General features: G+C 38.6%; 1 protein-coding gene across 3 annotated transcripts in view; it reads right to left on the minus strand.

The window, feature by feature from the left end:
- Positions 1-22,556, minus strand: part of Kdm4c (lysine demethylase 4C) — a 171,734-nt gene that overhangs the window by 19,918 nt on the left and 129,260 nt on the right. For all 3 annotated transcript variants that reach the window (XM_027400227.2, XM_027400228.2, XM_027400229.1), the window contains one exon: positions 363-548. In XM_027400227.2, the coding sequence (XP_027256028.1) occupies positions 363-548 (186 nt within the window). The remainder of the gene's footprint in view (positions 1-362; positions 549-22,556) is intronic.

The following is a 22,556-nucleotide window of genomic DNA, read 5'->3' on the forward strand; positions in this document are numbered from 1 at the left end:
TCTATAAGACTGACCCCTTCAAGGGGCTCCATGTTGGTCTTCACTTACCCATCTTAGGGAGTAAGATCAAAAAAGAAAATTCCTGGCCCTCTTCCCACTCACTCTCTTTATAACATTGCTGCTATTTGTTTCTTCCTGGAGAGATTAAATAAATGTGTAGTTGCATAGAGAATGCCTTGCACATCTGAAGCCACTCAACTTATTAAACATTGTGTTTAGTACACACTAGAAATTGAAGGGTTCTTTGCAACCATATGTAATGAAGCGCTCAATCTCTAGTGTCAAGTATATTACAGTATGGACCCATGAAGGGTCCAGGAAGGAATTGAGACAGTATCAGCAAATGTGAGAGTAGGTCTTACCACAATTGAGTTGCCTCTATGTCTGAAACAGGTGATGTTTACCACATAAGGCCAGTCATCAGGCTCCATGAGTACCCCAGCAGCATGGGCACATGTGACATGGAATGAAGCTGGGCAGCGGCCATAGGAACACTGAATGCAGGCTCCAGAAACCTTCTTAACCCGGTGTCTACAGAAGATGCATTTCTGAAGGGTTAAAACAGAGAATAATATCCATTCATCAGAGAACAATAGTTATTAGATGAGCAACACACTAGGCATTACATCAAGTTCTGACTCCAGACTCTGACGCCTTATTACCAAGAGCATCTGTGGCAAAAACCAAATTAAAACAACAACAAAAAATAACAACTTCTTACTTTAAAACTAATACACGTCCACAGTCATAGCCCACCAGACATACTCTGAACATACTCTGGTGGTCAGAAAAGCCAAATTATTTTTCAGTTGCTTCTCCTAGTATAGACCTCGGAAGGCTACCCTGGGCAATTTTGTAATCAACTGCCAAGGGTGTTTCTGCTCTACCTGGACACAGCAGGCTTTTGTGTACACCTAAGTTACAACCCAGGTGCAGATACTCTTATATTAGATGAGAATACTGAAAACATCCAAACATCATACATATGGGAGAATTTTTCCATTTCCAAGGAAATGGAAAAACTAAATGGTTCAATGTGGAAACAAGAATTCAAGCATTTAATAATCTAAATCTAAATGTATGCTGCTTGACTGAGACAAAAATGGCTCCCAAAGTGACAAAACTTAAAAATCATACCCAAACAGTATGCTTTTATTGAACATTTATAGCTAAGAATGACTGGGGAAAAAAATGAAAGCAAACAATAACAAACATAATCTAAAAACTAACTTTCACAGAAAGGCCTTAAACATTATCAGAAGATTGGTCATAAGAGATAGAGAAAAATCACAACAGCTGCAATGAATATTAGATTTATGTATGTTTACTGGAGGGCTAGTGGGGGAAATGGTTGTGGATCAGCATAGGGTCAAGTTGATAAGCCAGAGCAAACAAAATGACCCCAAAGTTCAACCTTTAATTTTCACATACCAAAAAAATTATAACTTGGTTAAATATTTGGTGCAATGGATCTCCTTTTACAGATTTCCTTTCCTTTGTGTCCTCCCACCTGATTAATGACAGTCTTAGGGATTCTGTTGCTGAACCTTGCTCTATGCTCTTACTACCTACCTATATCTGCTACTGCTTTTACTCATGCTGTCTTGCCCAGAATAGAAATGGCCTTCTAACTGGTCCTCTGTTTCATTGAACTTGAGTTGAGCTTACAAGGGCTGCCAGGATTACTTTATAGAACATAAATAGTATATTCCTATTCTCAAGGGTATCTTCTTATCTTTAAGTTTTTTCAGGAAATAGGAGGGGGTGGCAACATGATATGGACGGATAAAGCTTGCAAAAAAAGCCCCTCCACCACCCATGAGAAGAGCCTTATTTTTCACTAGTCCTACTAGATTCTAGACACTAAATGTGAACTGGTTTCCCTTTATACTCAGGGTTCAATGTACAATCATATATTTTATACTAGGGACTGAAGAGGTGATTTATTTAAAAACATATACATGTATAGAGGCATAAAGAGAAAAGGGAGAGAGAAGAGGGAAGGAGAGAAAGAAGGAAAGTGATAGGAAGAGAAAGTATACCATAGAATGGAAACAAAGTCCATACAATGTCAAAGTATTACATTATTCCTTATCTTGATATTTTTAAAAGTCACTGGCCACTGTTTTGAAACAACATGAAAGGAAATGGAACTGTTAGAAAGCCATGGAAATTCTGATCAAGACAATGATTTCAGGAACCTGACATTAGGAAAAAGTTAAGATTTACTTCCTTTACTCACTGCTCTTTGGTGACAGAGATCAACAGAGGATTTATATCGTCCTTTAAATAGAGCCATCAGCTCAAGAGTGGGAATTCAACCCATGTCAAGCTAACAGCCATGTTTGTTTATATGTTTGAGACAGCATCACACAAAGTTGGGCAGGAAGGCTCTGAACTTGTCCTGTATCGCAGGGAGGCCTTGAAATTGTGACTCTCCTCATCAGTCTCAATTCTAATTCCAGTCTGCCAAGCCTGGCTCCATAAATTCTTAAATGGCAATACCCATGTTCCACAGGAACAAAGGGAACTTAAGGATAATAAGACTACAGGCATTAACGAGCAGGGAAACTTCAGAAAGACAACACCATAATTGCAGATCATTGTTTAAGATATCAGTGATGCCTTGTGGAGGAAGAAAAGGCAGTCTATGGGCAACATCAAATAAAAGAGATTCAAGAAGTCAAATGAGGCATTGGAGAGAAGTTCCACTAAAGGATGCTTTAAAATAAGGCCACAAAAGTGCTGACTTTCAGAAACTAACACAAGTGGGAAAAGCTGACACTGATGACATGAGATTGTCCCTTTTAACTTTTTTCCAGGGAAGGAACCTGGGACTGTTTTTTTATGTTTCACATTCTGCTTCTAAGTGTCAATATGCACATTATATACCTCATCAAAAAGGCATTGAAGCCATGAATCAGAGCAAACTGAAGGTCTTCTATAAACAGACTGCTGACCTCTATAAGATTCTGTACATCCAGGTGGAAAAACTGAGTTTATATTTTATGGCACATTTTCAGTGACACTGATGCTCCACATAACAGGCTTCAGGAACTTTCAGGTAAGAAATATAGAAAATATAACCAGCTATTTTGAGACATTTTTACTACAGAAGAATTCAGGAAGTAGTCACACAAAAGACTACACCTTTTCATCATTGCCACATGGAACCTTCTCTAAAATTGACCACATAGGTGGCAGCAAAGCAAACCTCCACAGTTACAAAAGAATTGAAATAACCCCCTGTATCTTGTCAGATCATCATGCTTTAAAGCTAGAATTCAACAGCAATACCAATTGCAGAAAACCTACAAACTCATGGAAATTGAATAACACCCATTTGCACCATTCCTGGGTTGAGGAAGAAACAAAAAAAAAGAAATTAAAGACTTCCTAGAATTTAATGAGAATGTAGACACAACATACCCAAACTTATGGGACACTCTGAAAGCAGTGCTAAGAGGAAAGTTCATAGCACTAAGTGCCCACATGAAGAAACTGGAGTCACACTAGAGAATTGACAGAACAACTGAAAGCTTTAGAGCAAAAAGAAGCAAACTCACCAAGGAGGAGTAGACACCAGGAAATAATTAAACTGAGGGCTGAAATCAAAAGTAGAAACTAGGAAAACATTACATAGAATCAATGAAACAAAGAGTTGGTTCTTTGAGAAAACCAACAAGATAGAGAAACCTCTATCCAAACTAACCAAAAGGCAGAGAGAGAGAGCATGCTAATTAACAAAATCAGAAATGAAAATGGGGATATAACAATGAACACTGAGGAAATCCAGAGAATCTTCAGGTCATACTATGAAAACCTGTACTCCACAAAATTTGAAAATCTAAAGGAAATGGACAGTTTTCTGGGTAGATATCACTTACCAAAATTAAACCAAGAACAGATAAGTAGTTTAAATCGACCTATAACCCCTAATGAAACAGAAGCAGTCATCAAAAGCCTCCCAACCAAAAAAAGTCCAAGGCCAGATGGCTTCACTGCAGAATTCTACCAGAAAGTCAAACAAGAGCTAATTCCAGTACTCCTCAAACTGTTCCGAACAATAGAAGCAGATGGGATATTGCCAAACTCTTTCTACGAGGCTACAATCACTTTGATATCCAAGCCACACAAAGATATGACTAAAAAAGAAAACTATAGACCGATATCCCCTCATGAACATTGATGCTAAAATACTCAATAAAATATTGGCCAACCAAATCCAAGAACATATCAGAAAAATCATCCACCATGATCAAGTAGGCTTCATCCCAGGGATGCAAGGATGGTTCAACATACGAAAATCCATCAATGTAATCCACTATATAAACAAACTGAAAAAGAAAAACCACATGATCATCTCACTAGATGCTGAAAAAGCCTTTGACAAAATCCAACATCCCTTCATGATAAAGATCTTGGAGATAACAGGAATAACAGGAACATATCTAAACATGATAAACGCAATATACACCAAACCAATAGCCAACTTCAAAGTAAATGGAGAGAAACTCAAAGCGTTTCCTCTAAAATCAGGAACAAGACAAGGCTGTCCACTCTCTCCATATCTCTTCAATATTGTACTTGAAGTTCTGGCTATAGCAATAAGACAAGAAAAGGGGATCAAAGGGATACAAATTGGAAAGGATGAAGTAAAACTTTCACTATTTGCAGACGACATGATAGTCTACATTAGTGACCCGAAAAACTCTACCAGGGAACTCCTACGGCTGATAAACACCTTCAGCAAGGTAGCAGGATACAAAATTAACTCAAAAAAATCAGTAGCCCTACTATATACAGATGATAAATCCAATGAGAAAGAAATCAGGGAAACATCACCTTTCACAATATCCACAAGCAACATAAAATATCTTGGGGTAACACTAACCAAAAAAGTGAAAGATCTGTACAATAAGAACTTTGAGACTTTAAAGAAAGAAATTAAAGAAGATACCAGAAAATGGAAAGATCTCCCATGCTCTTGGATAGGTAGAATTAACATAGTAAAAATGGCAATCCTGCCAAAAGCAATCTACAGATTCAATGCAATCCCCATCAAAATCCCAACACAGTTTTTCACAGACATTGAAAGAACAATACTCAACTTTATATGGAAAAATAAAAAGCCCAGGATAGCCAAAACAACTCTTTACAATAAAGGATCTTCTGGAGGCATCACCATCCCCGACTTCAAGCTCTACTATAGAGCCATAGTTCTGAAAACAGCTTGGTATTGGCACAAAAATAGACTGATAGACCAATGGAATCGAATTGAAAACCCTGATATTGACCCACGCACCTATGGATACCTTATTTTTGACAAAGTTGCTAAATCTATACAATGGAAAAAAGATAGCATCTTCAACAAATGGTGTTGATACAATTGGATTCAGACATGCAGAAAATTTCAGATAGATCCATACCTGTCACCATGCACAAAACTTAAGTGCAAATGGATCAAAGATCTCACCATAAAGCCAGCCACACTGAATCTTCTAGAAGAGAAAGTAGGAATTACCCTTGAACAAATTGGCACAGGAGACCACTTCCTGAACATTACGCCAGTAGCACAGACACTGAGGTCTGCAATTAATAAATGGGACCTCCTGAAACTGAGAAGCTTCTGCAAGGCAAAGGAAACAGTCTGTAGGACAAAATGACCACCCATAGAATGGGAAAAGATCTTCACCGATCCCACATATGACAGAGGACTGATTTCCAAAATATACAATGAACTCAAGAAGCTAGCCACCAAAACACCAAACAATGAAATTAAAAAGTGGGGTGCAGAACTAAATAGAGAATTATCAACAGAGGAATCTGAAATGGCTGAAAGACACTTAACAAAGTGCTCAAAATCATTGGCCATCAGAGAAATGCAACTCAAAACAACTCTGAGATACCACCTCACACCTGTCAGAACATACCAATGACAATCTATGCTGGAGAGGATGTGGAGAAAAAGGAACACTCCTCCATTGAAGGTGGGAGTGCGGAACTTGTAAGAACACTCTGGAAATCAGTATGGCTGTTGTTCAGAAAAATGGCAATCAGTCTACCTCAAGATCCAGCCATTCCTCTTTTGGGTATATACCCAAATAGTGCATGTTCATACAACAAGGACATATGTTCAACCATGTTCATAGCAGCATTGTTTGTGATGCCAGAACCTGGAAACAACCTAGATGCCCCTCAACTGAAGAATGGACTGAGAAAATGTGGTACATTTTTACAATGGAGTACTACTCAGCAGAAAAAAAGCAATGGAATCTTGAAGGCAGGCAAATGGTTGGAACTAGAAGAAACCATCCTGAGTGAGGTAACAAACATGGTATGTACTCACTCATATATGAATTTTAGACATAGAGCAAAGGATTACCAGCCTATAATCCTCTTCACCAAAGAAACTAGGAAAATATGAAGGACTCTAAGGGATAAATGGTCCCCAGGAATGGAAGTGGCATGAACTCCTGAACTAATTGGTAGCATGAGGGTAGGGGAGAGGTAGCAGACACAATAAGAACAAGAGAAGAGGAATAGAGGAGAGGAAATGGAGGAGCAGAAATATTGAGTTGGGGGGAGAATAGAGGAGAGAGAGCAGGATGAGAGATACCATATCAGAGGGAGCCACTATAGGTCTGAGAAGAGATCTGGAACTAGGGAGATCTCCAGAGACCTACAAGGATGACACGATCTGACAATGCAGGTCATGGTGGAGAGGATAACCCAAAAGCCTTTCCCCTAAAATGAGATTAATGACTTCTCTTTATGCCATCCTAGAGCCCTCATCCAGTGGCTGATGGAAGCAGAGACAGACATCCAGAGATATAAACTCAGCTGAAATCTGGAATTTAGTTGAAGAGAGGGAGGAATGAAGAGCGAAGGGGTCTGTACCAGGTTGAAGAAACCCACAGGAACAGTTGGCCTGAACAAGGGAGAGCACATCGACCCCAGATCCTATCTGGGAGGCCAGGACAAGACTGATCCAGACCCCTGAACATGGATGTCAATAAGGAGGCCTCTGCACTCCTGGGAGCCTCTGGTAGTGGATTAGTATTTTTCCCTGGTGCAAGAAGGGACTTTGAGAGCCCATCCCACATGAAGGGATACACTCTGGCCCTGGACACATGGGGAAGGGCCCAGGCCCAGTACAGGAAGACTTGGAGGACACTGTTGAGGGCCCTACCATGCCTGGGGAGTGGTGGATGGAGGGGGTGGGGGGTAGGTTAGGGGTGGGGAAGGAGGGAAGGAGGTGAGGGTAGGGAGAGGAAGAAGGGATTTACATGTGAAACAAGCTTGTTCCCTAACTTGAACTAATAAATAAATAAATAAAAATTAAGCAAAGACGTCAACAAAGTGAGAGACCCGTAGTAAATTAAGAGATTGAAATAGCAATAAAAATAATCTTCTAACAAAAAAATGTCTAGGGATAGATGGATTCATGGCAGAATTCTACCAAACTTTCAATGAAGGTCTACAGCCAATCCTTCTCAAATTATTAAAAAAGAAAATTGGAAACAGAGGAAATCTTCAAAGACAATACTACTGTGTTAGTTAGCTTTCTATTGCTGTGACCAAACACAATGACCAAAGGCAAAAACCTGGAAGCAGGAACTGACGATAAGGCCATAGATGAGTGCTGCTTCTCAGCTTGTTCCTCATAGCTTTCTCACACTGTATTTTATTTATTTATTTATTTATTTATTTATTTATTTATTTATTTGGTTTTTCGAGGCACGATTTCTCTGTGTAGCTTTGGAGCCTATCCTGGCATTCGCTCTGGAGACCAGGCTGGCCTCGATCTCACAGAGATCCACCCTCTTCTGCTGGAATTAATGGCATGCACCACCAACGCCTGGCTTGTTTTGCTTTTGTATTTTGAGGCAGGGTTTCTCTGTGGCTTTGGAGTCTGTCTTGGAACTAGCTCTGTAGATCAGGCTAGTTTTTAACTCACAAAGATTCCCCCTGGCTCTGCCTCCCAAATGCTGGAATTAAAGTCATGTGCCAGCACCCTAGGTTTTTGTTGTTTTGTTTTTCGAGAATTTCTCTGTGGCTTTGGAGCCTATCCTGGCACTCGCTCTGGAGACCAGGCTGGCCTGGAACTCACAGAGATCCACCTGGCTCTGCCTACCAAGTGCTGGGATTAAAGGCTTGCGCCAGCAATGCCCGACTTGTTTTGTTTTTAAATAGAACACAGGACTGCCAGCCCAGGGGTGGGACCACTTAAAATGGGCTTGGGGCCTCCCTCATCAATGACTACTTACAAAAATGCCTTACAGGTCTGCCTATAGCCTTATCTTATGTAGGCATTTTTTCAACTGGGGTTGTTACCTTCTCTCAGATAATGCTAGCTTCTGTCAAGTTGTTATAAAAACCAGTCAGTGCAATCAGTATAATACCCAAGAGGTTTTTTGATGCCTTCATGGTAGAAGTTCCCTGAGAGAGTGGAACAGGAAGGAATAAACTTCAACATAAAAAAGGCTATGCATGAAAACCCACAGATAACATCTTCTTAAACAGAAAAAAACTCGAATGGCTCCCATTAAAATCAGAAATAAGACAGATCTATTCATTATCTTAACTCCTTTTCAATATGTATTTAAAGCACGAGCTGTAACAATAGGCAGGAAAAGGAAATTAAGGGGGCACATTAGAAAAGATAGATCAAACTATCCCTATTTACAAATATACATTATACTCAAGAGATTCCCAAAATTCCATCAGAAAACCTCTAGACATTGTCAGTAATTTCAATTGAGTGGTAGGATACTGAATAAACATACAAAAATCAACACCACCAACAAACGCACAGAGAAAGAGGTAATGGAGATACTCTCGTTTACAATAGAGTAACTCAAAGAAAACTAGGAATAAAACTAACCAAGAAGGTGAAAGACCTCTACAATGAAAACTTTTAATTTTCTGAAGAGACTGTGAAAGATAGTAGAGAATGGAAAGATATCCTGTGCTCGAGGATTAGTAGAACATATTTAATGCCAAATTTTGGTACTACTGAACAGAAAGCTATTTGATAGATTCAAGGAAATCACAATGAAATCCCATCTCATTCTTTACAGAAATGGGGGTGGTGTGGGGATCCTATAATATGTTTTGAACCCAAAAGACCCAAGAATAGTCAAAGAACTCCTGAGCAAAAAACTCAATACTGGAGTGATTACCACTCCAGACTTCAAGATATATTACAAAGAAATAGTAATAAGAATGGCATGGTACTGACACAAGAACAGACATATGAAGACAAATAGAAAAAAAAAAAAAGAGAAGACCCAAACATAAGTGCACACAACTGCAACCACCTAATATTTGACAAAGATGCCCAAAACACACAGGAGAAAAGAAAACATTTTTTAATAAATGGTGCTGGGAAAACTGGATACCCACAAACTGGAATGAACTTATACCCATTAACCATCATCTTGCACAGAAACAGGCTCTAAGTCAATTATAGACCTAAACATGAAACCTGAAACACCACAGATATAGAAGAAAACATATGTGGTTCCCTATACGATACAGGTGTAAGAAATCATTAAATGACTTTGCAGATTGTATTTATTTATATATTTAGGCACATGTATATAAATGTAACAGTTACAAAGAAAAAGAAAACATTACTTGAGAGGGAGCAAGGTGGTAGGCAGTAGACAAGAGGGATGGGAGGAAGAATATGGAAGGGGAAATGATTTAATTATATTTTAATAAAAATTGCTGTTTTTAATCAAATACCTAAAACCCTAATAATAAAGGAACATTAATTAAACCCGTTTTTGCTTTTTGCTCTCCAAAGATACTTCTAAACATTAAAGAACAAACTACCAATCCCAAATCCAACACTGAGTTATGATGTGTTAACAGATGCCACAATTAAGTCAGAAAATTGAATACAAACTTTCATTTCACTCCAAGTAAGTAACGGTTTTGTAGGAGAATTATTTTTGTTCTGAGCTAAGATTTATGTTCTGCTAATCAGCATTCATTAAGTTAAACACTCACAGGTACTGCAGTGCTGGCTGATACTAGGAACATCAACATGATACTAGCAACATCAACAAGTTTATGGCAAGAGTTTACAGATTGGGGAAAGGGAGTTTTATAATAATTCGACTACAATGAAAAGCAGAATGCAAACTTTACCCCATGAAAGTATGTAGATGAATACAATGAGAATTAAGTTTATCTAAAAATAGAGAGCAGGTATAGAAATGGGATGAGGGAGCTACAATGAAGTTGAGATTCCTAGTAGGTAAACTGCAGGACTTGTCTGCTTCTGTGACAAGCAGAAATTTCTATGCTAAGAACAACATATTTTGAAGGTACCATCAAGCAATCAAAAGACACTATTCTGCATACTTGTGCAATAGTTCTCATTCAGGAAATTCCTCTGGTAATCCCAGAGCTTTCTGCACTTTGGGTTTTTCAAAGCATTAAGATGATGGATAATGATGTTAATGTGCTGATTTATATTCTTATTCATCAGAGGCATGAGAAGCCATCTATCTTCTCACTTTTTGTCTCATGATAGCCACCTTAAAAAGTCAAGAAAGCTAAGAAAAGGTCAAGTAGCAGACTAAAAGGGAAAGGGCAGAGGGATGAACTCAGCTACTGTGTCAAAAGGGTTAGATAAGGTAGTCATCAATCTCATTATAGGGGTGATAGTAGCAGTAGCACATTCAGATATGAGAATACATTTATTCCAAATAAGGCTAAAGAGTCATTCATGATGGCAAAATAGTCCCAATACTTGGACTATTTTCACACTGACTGAAGTGACAAGAAGGCTAATACAGAATAAGTTTGTTGACAGAGAAACAGATATGATTCTCCTTTCATGGCTCAGTTGTTCTATCTTAAGTTTTCTGTAATTAATTTCCTACATTTGGGAAGTTGCAGACAGTCCTGCACTGGAAAGACATGGAGAAACATGTGGCACACGAGGGAAGACAGCAGTGTCAGGGACACAACTTGCCACAAACCACAAGAAGGGTTTGAGATGATAGGGGAGTTAAGATATAGGATTCAACTTGAAGGATCAGTAGAGTTTAGTCACTGAAACATGGGGTAGGATGAGGAGAAAGGGCAATTTAGGTTGATTCACAAAACAAAGGTGAAATGACAGGTACAAAACCAATATAACAAGTACAAACACAACTAGAGGATGATAGAACAGCAAGTTGAGACCACAGAAGATGCTAGATTGTACTGTCACAAATCCTCCTTGCCAGGATGAGCAAATCTTGGTACCTGCTGTGGTTTATTTATAGATTTGGTCACATAAAGGTATGTATGCTATTTGCTTGGCCCCCAGAATGAAAGTACAGAGGTGTCAACCTTTAAAAGTTGGAGTGTTGCAACTAAGATCCTAAGCAATATTGAAGAGGCTATCCTAAATGCCCTTGCCCTATAATGAGATTGATGACTACCTTATATGCCATCCTAGAACCTTCATCCAGTAGTTGATGGTAGCAGAAGCAGAGACCCACAGCTAAACAATGAATCGAATTTCTGAAATTCAGTTGCAGAGAGCGAGGAGTGATGAGCAAAGGGGTCAAGACCAGACTGGGAAACACACAGGAACAGCTGACCTGAACAAAGGGGAGCTCATGGACTCCAGACTAACAACTCAGGAACCAGCATAGGAAGAACCAGACCCCCTGAATGTGGGTGTCAGTTAGGAAACCTATTTATCCCTTTATCACAGCAACAGAAACCCTAACCAAGACACCATGGTCCTATTATTAACTTATCAGTCAAAAGGTGTGAATATTTCAATTAAAAGTTGATGATTCTCAGATACTGGACTATATCTTATTACAGGCATGGCCTTTGAATTGAACTTTTCATTTTCCTCTATTTCTTAATGGGATTCTCACAACATTTCAGAATTTTATGAACTGTGAGATCCTCTCTAATGAATTACTACCAGTGAATTACCCAGTCAGATAGAGAAAGGACATATTGGCTCATAAGAAATAATCTGGTCTTCTATGACTCATTTAACTTTTTTTAAAAGATGAAGGCAACCCAGTACATATATCCTGACCTACTCTACTTACTCCTCCATTTCTCTGTGTGCACATGCATATATAAAGCCCATGCAAAAGGATACAAAAGTAAAAACTGCTTCTGTCTACAGATATGTAATATATATTTTAGTATATTATTCTAAACCTGATTATATAGTACTCAATGATAATTATAAGAAAAAAATTCATTGCCAAAAGGCACTAGTCAAAGTCACAAATAAGAAAAGTTCATGTTCTCAAGTTATACATAACAAGGGTAAAGTAACACTTGAAGCTAACTGTTATTCCTGGTATATGAACAGATTTTCAGGCTATTTCAAACCTGTCCTTCCAGCTAGAGTGTAGGAAGCACTTTGGGGAGGGGGGTGTCAGCCTACTAATAAGAAGCTAAGACTTGTGAGAATGGCTGTGACCAACTGAACCTTTCTTTATGATGATATACCCCACAGGATGACTGTGACAATTACTGGGATAATGGAAACACTCTAAAAGAAACGAAACAAAACAAAACATTTGGCTGCAGAGATCACTCAGTGGTCAAGAGCACTGGGTGTTCTTCTAGAGGACCCATAATGATTCCAAATATCCAAATGGCTGCTCATAGTCATCTATATCTCTAGTCACAGGGTAACCAACACCATTTCCTGGCCTCCAATGATACCAGACACATATGTGATGTAGATATATACACACAAGCAAAAACGCATACACATAAAATAAATGAAATAAAATGCATTACAAATATAAACCTTGTCATGCTTTTCTTTATTTGGAGAGAAAAAGGAAATACCATGTCCTAATCTAATTCCTACTGGTGCTATAAACACATTAAGCAAAAGCATTTGGAGAGGAAAGGCTTTACTTCATCTTACAGCTGAAGGAACAAAGGGGAGGAACTCAAGGGAGGAAAATGAAGGTAGGAGCTGGAGAAGCTATGAAGGAATACTGCTTGCTGGCTTGTTCAGCATGTTTTCTTACATAACCCAGACCACCTGTCCAGGGATGGCTCTACCCACAATGAGATGGGTACTACCAACTCAATCTTAATCAAGAAAATAACACACTTCTTTGAAAATAATGTTTGATGGGCTCAATGAATCACCAAAAACATACAGTCTTATAATACTCACCTAAGAAAATATACTTAGGAATATGTGTCTGCAGAAAGAAAGAAAACCGAGTATGTATGTATGTATGTATGTATGTATGTATGTATGTATGTATGTATGCTAACATATAGTCAATAAATCCTTTAAAGAAAGCCAAGAAAAAACAATCAAACAGGTGAAGGAAATGGTTCAATACTTGACAATTAAAACAGAAACAATAAAGAAAATACAAACGGACTGGAGACATGGCTCAGAAGCTAAGAACACTGGCTGTTCTTCCAGAGGTCCTGAGTTCAATTCCCAGTAACCATATGGTGACTCACATCCATCTGTTATGAGATCTGGTGCCCTCCTCTGGTGTGTAGATATACATAGAAGCAGAATGTTGTATATATAATAAATAAAATAAAATAAAGAAAACACAAATTGAGGGAATTCTGGAAATGGAAAATCTGGGGAAGTGAACAGGAATTATAGATGCAAGATCACTAACAGAATACAAGAGATGGAAAACAGAATATCAGGTTCATCAGTTAAAGAAAATGCTGAATCCAATAAATTGTGACACAAAACATCCAGGAAATCTGAAAAGACCAAAGCCAAGAATAATAGGGATAGAAGACGAAGAATTCTAGCTCAAAGGCACAGAAAACATATTCAACAAAATCATAGGACAAAACTTTCCCAACATAGATGGACATGCCTATAAAGGTATACAAAGCTTACAGAACACCAAATAGGCAGGACCAATATTAATCAAAACAGTAAATGATGGGGAATGTACTTATGTTTATCTTATTGATTGTTAAATAAAATACTGTTTGGCCAATGAGACAGCAAGTAGACCGGACTAGGAGTCAAAGACGTTTCTGGGAAATGTAGTAGAGAAGTGTTGATCCAGGCAGGAAGTGATGATAATTAAGACTGAGCTAACAGATGAGGAATCCTAGTCATTGGCCAAGCAGCTTTGAAACTAATACAAGTTTCTGTGTATTCATTTGGGCCTAATTCAGGTGGGCGGCTGGTGTAAAGCTCACACATGGCGGTGGAGCTCAGGCGGCTTTTGGTGGAAAGATTTATAGTAACACAGTAAACACACAGAATAAACAAAGAATTTTAAGAGCTGCAAAGGAAAAAGCCAAGTAACCTATATAAAGACAGATTTGTCACAATTACACCTAATTTCTCAATAGAGACTCTAAAAGCCAGAAGGCCCTGGACAGATGTTTTGCAGACACTAAGGGACCATGGATGCCAGTCTATACTATTATACCTAGTAAAACCTTCAATCAATATAGATGGAGAAAACAAGATATTTAATGACAAAACCAGATTTAAACCTATCCACAAACCCAGCACTACAGAAAGTACTAAGAAGGAAAACTCCACCCATAGGAAGTCAGTTACATCCACGAAAACATAGGCAATAGATAATCTCACAACAGCAAAACCCAAAGAAGAGAAACACACATACTACCACCATCACCACAAAAAAAAAAAAATAAATAAATAACAGGAATTAACAATCACTGATCAATAACATCTCTTAATATCATGGAACAAAATTCACCAGTAAAAAGACACAGGCTAACAGAATGGATATGAAAACAGGATCCATCCTTTCGCTGCATACAAGAAATATTTCTATGTCAATGACAGACATTACATCAGAGTAAAGGGTTGGGAAAAACTTTCCAATCAAATGGATGTAAGAAACAAGCTGGTGTAGCTATCCTAATACCTAACAAAATAGACTTCAAAGTAAAATTATTCAAAAGAGATGGAGAAGGACATTTCATAGTCAAAGGAAAAATCCATCAAGATGAAGTCTCAGTTCTATGCCCCAAATACAAAGGCACCCACATTTGTAAATGTGAAGAATTCAATCATACTGTATGGAGAGATGAAGGTCTTCGTTGGGTGCAGTTATGTTTCTCTGCATAGAAATTTTCATTTAAATATTCCCTGGATGAACACATAATGACATAAGTACTCAATTCAAAGTAACATATGAGAACAGAAGACTAGAACACATCTGTATAGAAGAAAAAGAGTAACTTTACAGTTTTATAATTGCAATTTTAGGGAATTAATCAAGGCCCTCACATGTGCTAGACAAGCATTCTATTAGCACTTCTTCTACCTCATTTATCCACACTGGCCTCAAACTTACTCAGGGGTCCTCTGAACTTGAAACCTATCTGCTTCTACTTTCTGAGTAGTTGGGATTTAAAGGTGTATCTATAATTCTCATATAATAGTATTATTAAATAGTATTTTTAAAATTCTTTTAATTTTTTACTCATTTCAATTTTTTTCTTTCATCATTTCTTGAGGTTCCCCAATTTCTACAATTTTTTGAAGAAAATGCTGCAGTCTTCGTTTTAGCATATCACAGTCTTCCATCATAGAGTAAATACAGTAGTAAAGAAAAGTTAAATGTAACACGAATTAATAAAGACCCAGGGACAGATTCAACCTGAAGATCAGGGAAGCAAGGTAGGCAAGCTACAGAGAGCTCTTACCCCTAAAAAGGCTAGGGCTTTCCTATTCTCAAGATGAATGCCTTATCCTCAATGTGTCTGGAGAATGAATGCCTCAAACTGAGACTTTGCTCCTATCTTATATACCTCCCTAATGCTGGGATTAAAGGCGTGTGACCCAGATACTGAGAGCATCTTTGTGTGAGCTGTTTTTCTTTAAGACTGGATCCATCTTGTGTAAACCTGGGTGGCCATGGACTCACAGATCTGTCTACCTCTTAATCCTAAATTCTAGGATTAAAATGTGTAACAGCACCTTCTAGCTTCTGGCTACTGGGATTAAAGGTATGTGCCTAGCTTCTATGGCTTGTGGCTGACTCTGAATCCTCAGGCAAGCTTTAATAAATCATAAATAATAACAATACAGTTAGAGGAGAATGTGTGGCGATCAGGGCTGTGAAAGCTGAAGAAGATTTAGAGTGAGCTGTCCTTGGAAACATCCCTTTGAAAAAGTGGATAGGCTTTTGTCTATCAGTTGAAATATCTCCTGCCAATTGATTGTACATGCACAGTAGGTGACAGAGTATCTTTGACTGTTGATCAGTTATCATACATACTTCAGGACAGATAGGATAAACAAAAACACAGTGGGACTAGAAATGAAGGTGAGGGTAGGCATCTATCTTAGGCTCATTTACTTTCTTTGTTGACATTTACTTTTTCTATAAGAATTCTGTTAAGAAAAATGAAGGCTGATGGCCCCTTGAACAAAAACACTTGTCACAAGAGTCTGGTGAATAGAGTTTGATTCCCAGAACATATTAAGTGTAGGTAATTATTTCCACTGGGCAGATGGCAATGAATAGATAACTTCTGTGGTATTAGTGTTATAGCAATAAATATGTTTAACAGCACACAACCTAAATCTGTTATACTCTAACTCAGAAATTGAAAATTTACAATTCAGGCCCATGGAGTTTTACGACATTAAAATAAAAACCACCACCACCACCACCAACACAAGTCTTCCTTGCTCTGAGATTCAAATGCATTAGAGAAGAATGACTTTATACATTAAAGACAATGAAAGAAAATTAAGGAAAACATAAGCTCCTCCACAGTGTGTTCTTGTCACCCCAAGAATGGCCATCACTGAGGCCATGGGAAGCACTGCTTCCTATAACTACCAAGACCACCCTGCCAGGCCTACTTATTGGGAGCCAAAGATTTCAGGGCTTGGCATGAGATCCTAGGCGATTCTTGGCAAGCCACATGGTTGTATGTTAAACTTTACGTAGCAGTTCATTAGAACCTCAGCTCAAGAAAAGAAACAACTTGACCCAGTCTTCCACCCACAGGCTCAGTCACCTAGGCAACCCTTCCTGGACCTCTTACTCATAAACTCTTTACCCTGCCAAACATCCTCCTTGTGGCTTCCTAACATCCTGCCTATAGTAACACCTGGTGCATAAACAACCCATTCTACCCCTCCCCATATCCTGCTCTACTGACTATATAAGCTACCCTGAGAAAAATAAAGTTTGCCACTTGATCAGAATCCTGTCTTGTGGTCATTCTCTCTGCATCTCTTGTCCCCAATTCCCTATCCCCGACTCTCTTGCCCCAGGTCCTGTGGGTTGGTTGGGACACCTACTGAGAGAGAAACAAGAGAAGGGACAATGAAAATTTAAATATCCCATAGTCCTATAGAAGATGGGGGGGGGAGGTTTGCCTCCTCAGGTGTTGCATACACTGCCATCCTCAGGCAGAACTAATGTCATCCTAAGGACACAGAGCCGCTGGCAGGGTCAGTCACTATGACTTCAAATTTCACAATGTAAAAGTCAGTTTACTCAATAAATCACTTCCCCCTTACATTCCTTACATAGCCTCATTTAGGTTTTTGTAAGAAGGAAACAAAAAGTCAAGAATAAAATTCTAGAATAAGAATTTTAGAAACAAAATGGTTCTTTATTCCAAAGATGAAGGAACTGAGGCCTGAAAGTATAAAGGTCTGTTCTTTGTCAAACAAATCAACTGCCAAGGATGCCCAAACACAAGCATACATTCTCCTCTGCTGCACTACCCACAAAGTATCATGCTTACTCTCTCCTGACCCTGCTGATGAGACTCTTGCCCCACTTTCCGTCCTGTTTCCTAGTTAAGTTGTATAAGTATACCCATCTCTCTTTATCTGAATACTACCATTCTCTCCCCCACTGTGCAGTAACTACTCATCATTGAATAATTAAATACGATCCCTTTAGTGTCATCTAAGCCTGATCCCTCATATTAGAGTATACTCCTTAGCAAAGAACCTCAAGGCAATACAAGTATAATTAATCATTCGTTTAATGTATGATCACTCGTAGACTTTTGGGAGCCTCAGACACTGTAGCCCATTCTTTTTTTTTGGGGGGGGGGAGTGGGCAATCCTCCATTTTCTTTTTTCTTTAAATTAGTGCTCATATTTTCATATCCACCCCCCTATTCTTCCATGTCCCCCACCCAACCCATCCCCCAACTCCTCCTCTAGGATAGTGAGGCCCTCCACCAGGGACCTTCAAAATCTGTCATATTGTTTGGGGGAGGGCTTAGGATGTCCTCCTTGCTGCAATAGTATCCCTCCATAGGGAATGGGTCGAGCCCATTCTTGTTCATGATTATATGCCTTTATATGTAATAGGTCAAAACCTATGCATATATTAAATACTTATAATTATATAGTATTTATTGCATGTTAATTCTGCTTTGAGAGTGTTATATAAGCTATTCATATCACCCTAGTCCAAATTCTATGAATAGGCATTTACTATCCTTCCTTTCTGTCATCGAAGAAACAGATATGAAGTAGTTTAAGGACTTCATTAAAAATAAGTTATTTATATAAAAATGTGATGGGTTCTCTGATGCAAAATTCCCAGTTTTTCTTGGTCTTCCTATGAGCAGCTACACTGACAACACACAGGAACCCAAAATTTGTATATCGTCTCTGTGAAAGTAATAAAGGAACAGCTAAAGAGACTTCCTTTTGCTATTGTGGTGATAGCCACAGCCAAGAAGGGCAAGCTAGAGCTAAGAAAGATTTGTCTAGCAGTGGTAATGCAATAAAATAAAAGTCACACCAAAGAAATTATGGCGTGTTTACTACGAGCATAATGTAGAGATCACAGTAAATAATAAAGGTGAAATGAAATGTTCCAGTATCACAGGTCGAGCTAAAAAGCAGTGTGCTGACTTGTGGCTAAGAATTATGTACAATGAAGCAAGTATTATACTTTTTTCCAGTGTATTTGCAAAATATAATTCCCTTTATTACAAAAAGTATATGTAACACAACAGTGGGCAACAGTATAATACTATCTTTGTCATTAAAGTAGGTAAGAAACATGGTTATGGTGCTACTACACACATATAATTCTACCACTCTGGGAACTAGGGCCACGCAGGGAATTCCAAGCTGGAAAGTAGCTGAGTCTTTTTGGACATTACTACTCTAAGACCATTCAGGTAACTTTTGCCATTCCTTAACAGAAGGACTCATGTCAACTGCTTTTACATAGAAACCAATAAAATACTTTAACAGGGACAGCAACTACTTTAGTAAGTTATGTCATGATTGCATATTGAGCTGAGGCTGGAGGTATGTAGCTGTACTCCCAGCAGCTAAAAAGCTGAGGCAGTAGGATTGCAAGTTCAAGGATAGCCTCAGCTACAAACTGAAATCCTATTTCAGTAAGAAGTGAAACATTAGCCAGGCACAGTGGTACATTCTTGTAACCTTAGCATTTAAGCGGCTGAGGCAAGAGAACTGCTATGAGTTTCAAGCCAGTACCAGTTACAAAGAGTATTCCAGGACACCTAGTACTTTATAGTAAAACCATGAAAACATCCACAAAACCCACCACATACACACTAGTAAAATATTGTCAAAAAATAAAAAAGGGTAAACTTTGAAAAGAAACCTACCATAAACAATGTGCCTGTATAAAGTGTTTAGCTTAAAAGGCTAACAAATGACTAAAATATTTTAAATTAACAATAAAAATAGAATGCTTTAAAAATAAATCTAGTGTTATCATTGTTATTTATTTAATCACATGAAGAATATCGGACACACCTGTGACATCCGCAAGGAAAGTGAACAGGAATGACTACTTAAGGATGAAAATTAAAAATCTTCTTTTCCATTTGTTGTCTCTTTTTATGAAAGTACCCACTAATTTGGGTAGACCTATGGGAAGACCTACTCAAGTAAAGAAATTTTCTTATATCTTATATCCTTCACAAAGCTATCTATACAAATAATTATACACAGGTGTTTCCAAAAGCTGTAGGTAGAACATTTGAATACATACAAATCTAGCAAATAATATTATTAACAGCAACCTGCCTCATTTCTGGATTTTTGTATCATTGAAAGACTGCTGATAATAGTAACTTAAAAAATAAACACATGGTTTTGTATTTAGAGCTCAGGAGTGTCCTTTAGTTGTTCTTTAATTCTCATGTAGTTACTAGATGTTGGTCCTGACTTATACAGGAACACTAACTTGCTACACAGGAAAGTGATGCCTTTTTACATGGTTAAATGACCAAAAATATTTTGTTTGTCTTCATCATTTTGAATATATCAATGGATCACAAGCTATTTTTTCTTTTCTTTTTAAATTTTTGAGATCACTTGTGTTAGTGCAAGCCAGTTTACAACACATACAAAAGTCAACTGTGGGCAGGGTTCTGATGAAGCACTTGCTAGAAACTGGTAGGAGCACTTGGTGCAAGAAAGACTCAGCCTAGTACCTATTGCTACATAAGACATGACCAATTTACTATACTTTTTCTTTACTCTATTTTTTAAAGATGAAATCAATTTCATTAGGGTTGATTACAAAGTAGTGGATGAGGAGGTAAAGAAGCACAAGCAGGTTACCAGTGACTGCATCATTGCATTTTAAATGTCTCTTCCTCTCCTAACATCCATGAACTGATTATAATATTTAGGGAGGTATGGGGCCTTACAAAGCCATTCTGCCTCCACAGTCCCCATTTGTGGAAGTTATCACAGCTGCTGGTAGTTTAAGGACCTAGAGAACATGTTGAACATCCCATGCCTGGAATACTATTGAAACTATATTTTGCCTGGCCAGTCAGTAGTGCTGTGTCTGGGGTCCACAACTGAGTAAAGCTGTTGATAACAATTCTGTCCGAATAAGTACATCAGGTACTGAGCCCCTAAAGCAACACAGACAACTTGCCACTGGTCATGGTTAGAATCATCTGGCATTGTGAGGCTAAGCAGCAAGGAGGAATGCTTCCACTCAACTCTAGCTTGATTTCTCTGTGTTCTGTCACTAGGACATGTTCTCTTTAATAATGCAATTTTACCATCTAATTATGGTTGGCAATAAAGAGCAGTGAGTGTCAATTGCCTGTATTGTTTTAGAGGGCTTGGAGATCCAACAATCCCATACTGATCAAATGAATAGAATGAATGGCACACAAATGCTTCATAAACATTATCTCCTCCGGTATGAAAATGAGTGCCTTATGCCGGTGGAGTGTACAGAGGTATGTGTGAATTAAAGGAGAAACCCTCAAAGAGCTCAAACTGTTGGTTATCTGATGACACTGTAATTATTTTAAGCCAGAAACAAATAAACATTTGTTGTGTGTTTTATTCATTCAACACACATATTAGTCATGTGTACAATCATACAAACCAAAGTGCTTTATAATTTTAGCGAATTTTTCTTAGCATTCATGGGGTATTTAACTTCTACACACATAGATAACATAAGATATTAAATCAAATTGTAAATAATAATTGTAGCATATGTCTTATAAAACTATCTTGCATTATCAACAAGTATAAAAATTAAAGAGCTATAAAAAATTACTTAGGACTATTTTTAAAAAGCAGTTTAAGGATAACTACTCTCTAGTCTGTAATTTGGTAGTCTAGTCTATCAACCAAGGTATTTCTTCCTAAGAATGTCCAAAAGGAAAATCTCACTGTGTCTCAAATAGTAGTGATTCGGTATAGTAAGAAAAATTGGCAGTATCCATCTGATCAAGTGCTGGCATACTGTAATGCACACGATCTCCTCAACAACTAATTATCTGTTAAAAAATATCCAAAGTGATAAGGCTAAGAAATACTGACATAGAATAAAAGAAACTAAAGGTTAAGAACTGTGGTTTAGCTGCAACACTCAAGAGAGAGAGCAGGTTCTGTATCTCACCTGTGCAACACAGTAGAGCAGCACTGGTGGCACAGGTGTGCATGGGAGTGGTAAGCGTTGGTGAGCTATCCCTACTACTTGTCTGTTGTCTGTCACATGGATGTAGAGGCAGATGAGAGATGCCCCGCTCTTACACTTCACCCCTTACCACCCATAGCACTCACTGAGGAAAGTGGGCCCTGCTCCTTGCCTAGGCAGCACAGTAGAACTGGCCCTGCTGTCAGACAAGTGAGAGACTCAGTCCCAACTTTGCAAGGGAGGGCTGTCCCCATTACTCATCTAACATGTGGCAGCATGGGCAGAAGAGAGATGCCCTTCTTCAGTCCCCACCCATTGACACCTGGGACAGGTGGAGGAGCTGGCCCTGGTGTCATGGGAGCAGACGGGATATCCCTGCCCTCCACCAGCCACAGCACTCAGGAGAGTGGACCCTGTACATAACCTGGAAAAATCGGAGAGTACACCCTGAGGTCCTTAAGGCAGGAGAACTGGCCCTGGCCATTTTAAAGCAACAAAGGCTGAATTAGCCAGGGCAGTAGAAGAGATCTTACCCTGATGGTGAGGACAGGGGAGAACTGGCAGTATACTCAACCCTGCAGCTTCCTAGGCCCAGAACCAGGGTTATGACTTGGCCAGCCACAATATCCACACCCCCACCCCCACCCCCAC

Source organism: Cricetulus griseus, chromosome 2 (genome assembly GCF_003668045.3).
Source record: "Cricetulus griseus strain 17A/GY chromosome 2, alternate assembly CriGri-PICRH-1.0, whole genome shotgun sequence".
NCBI lineage: Eukaryota > Metazoa > Chordata > Mammalia > Rodentia > Cricetidae > Cricetulus > Cricetulus griseus.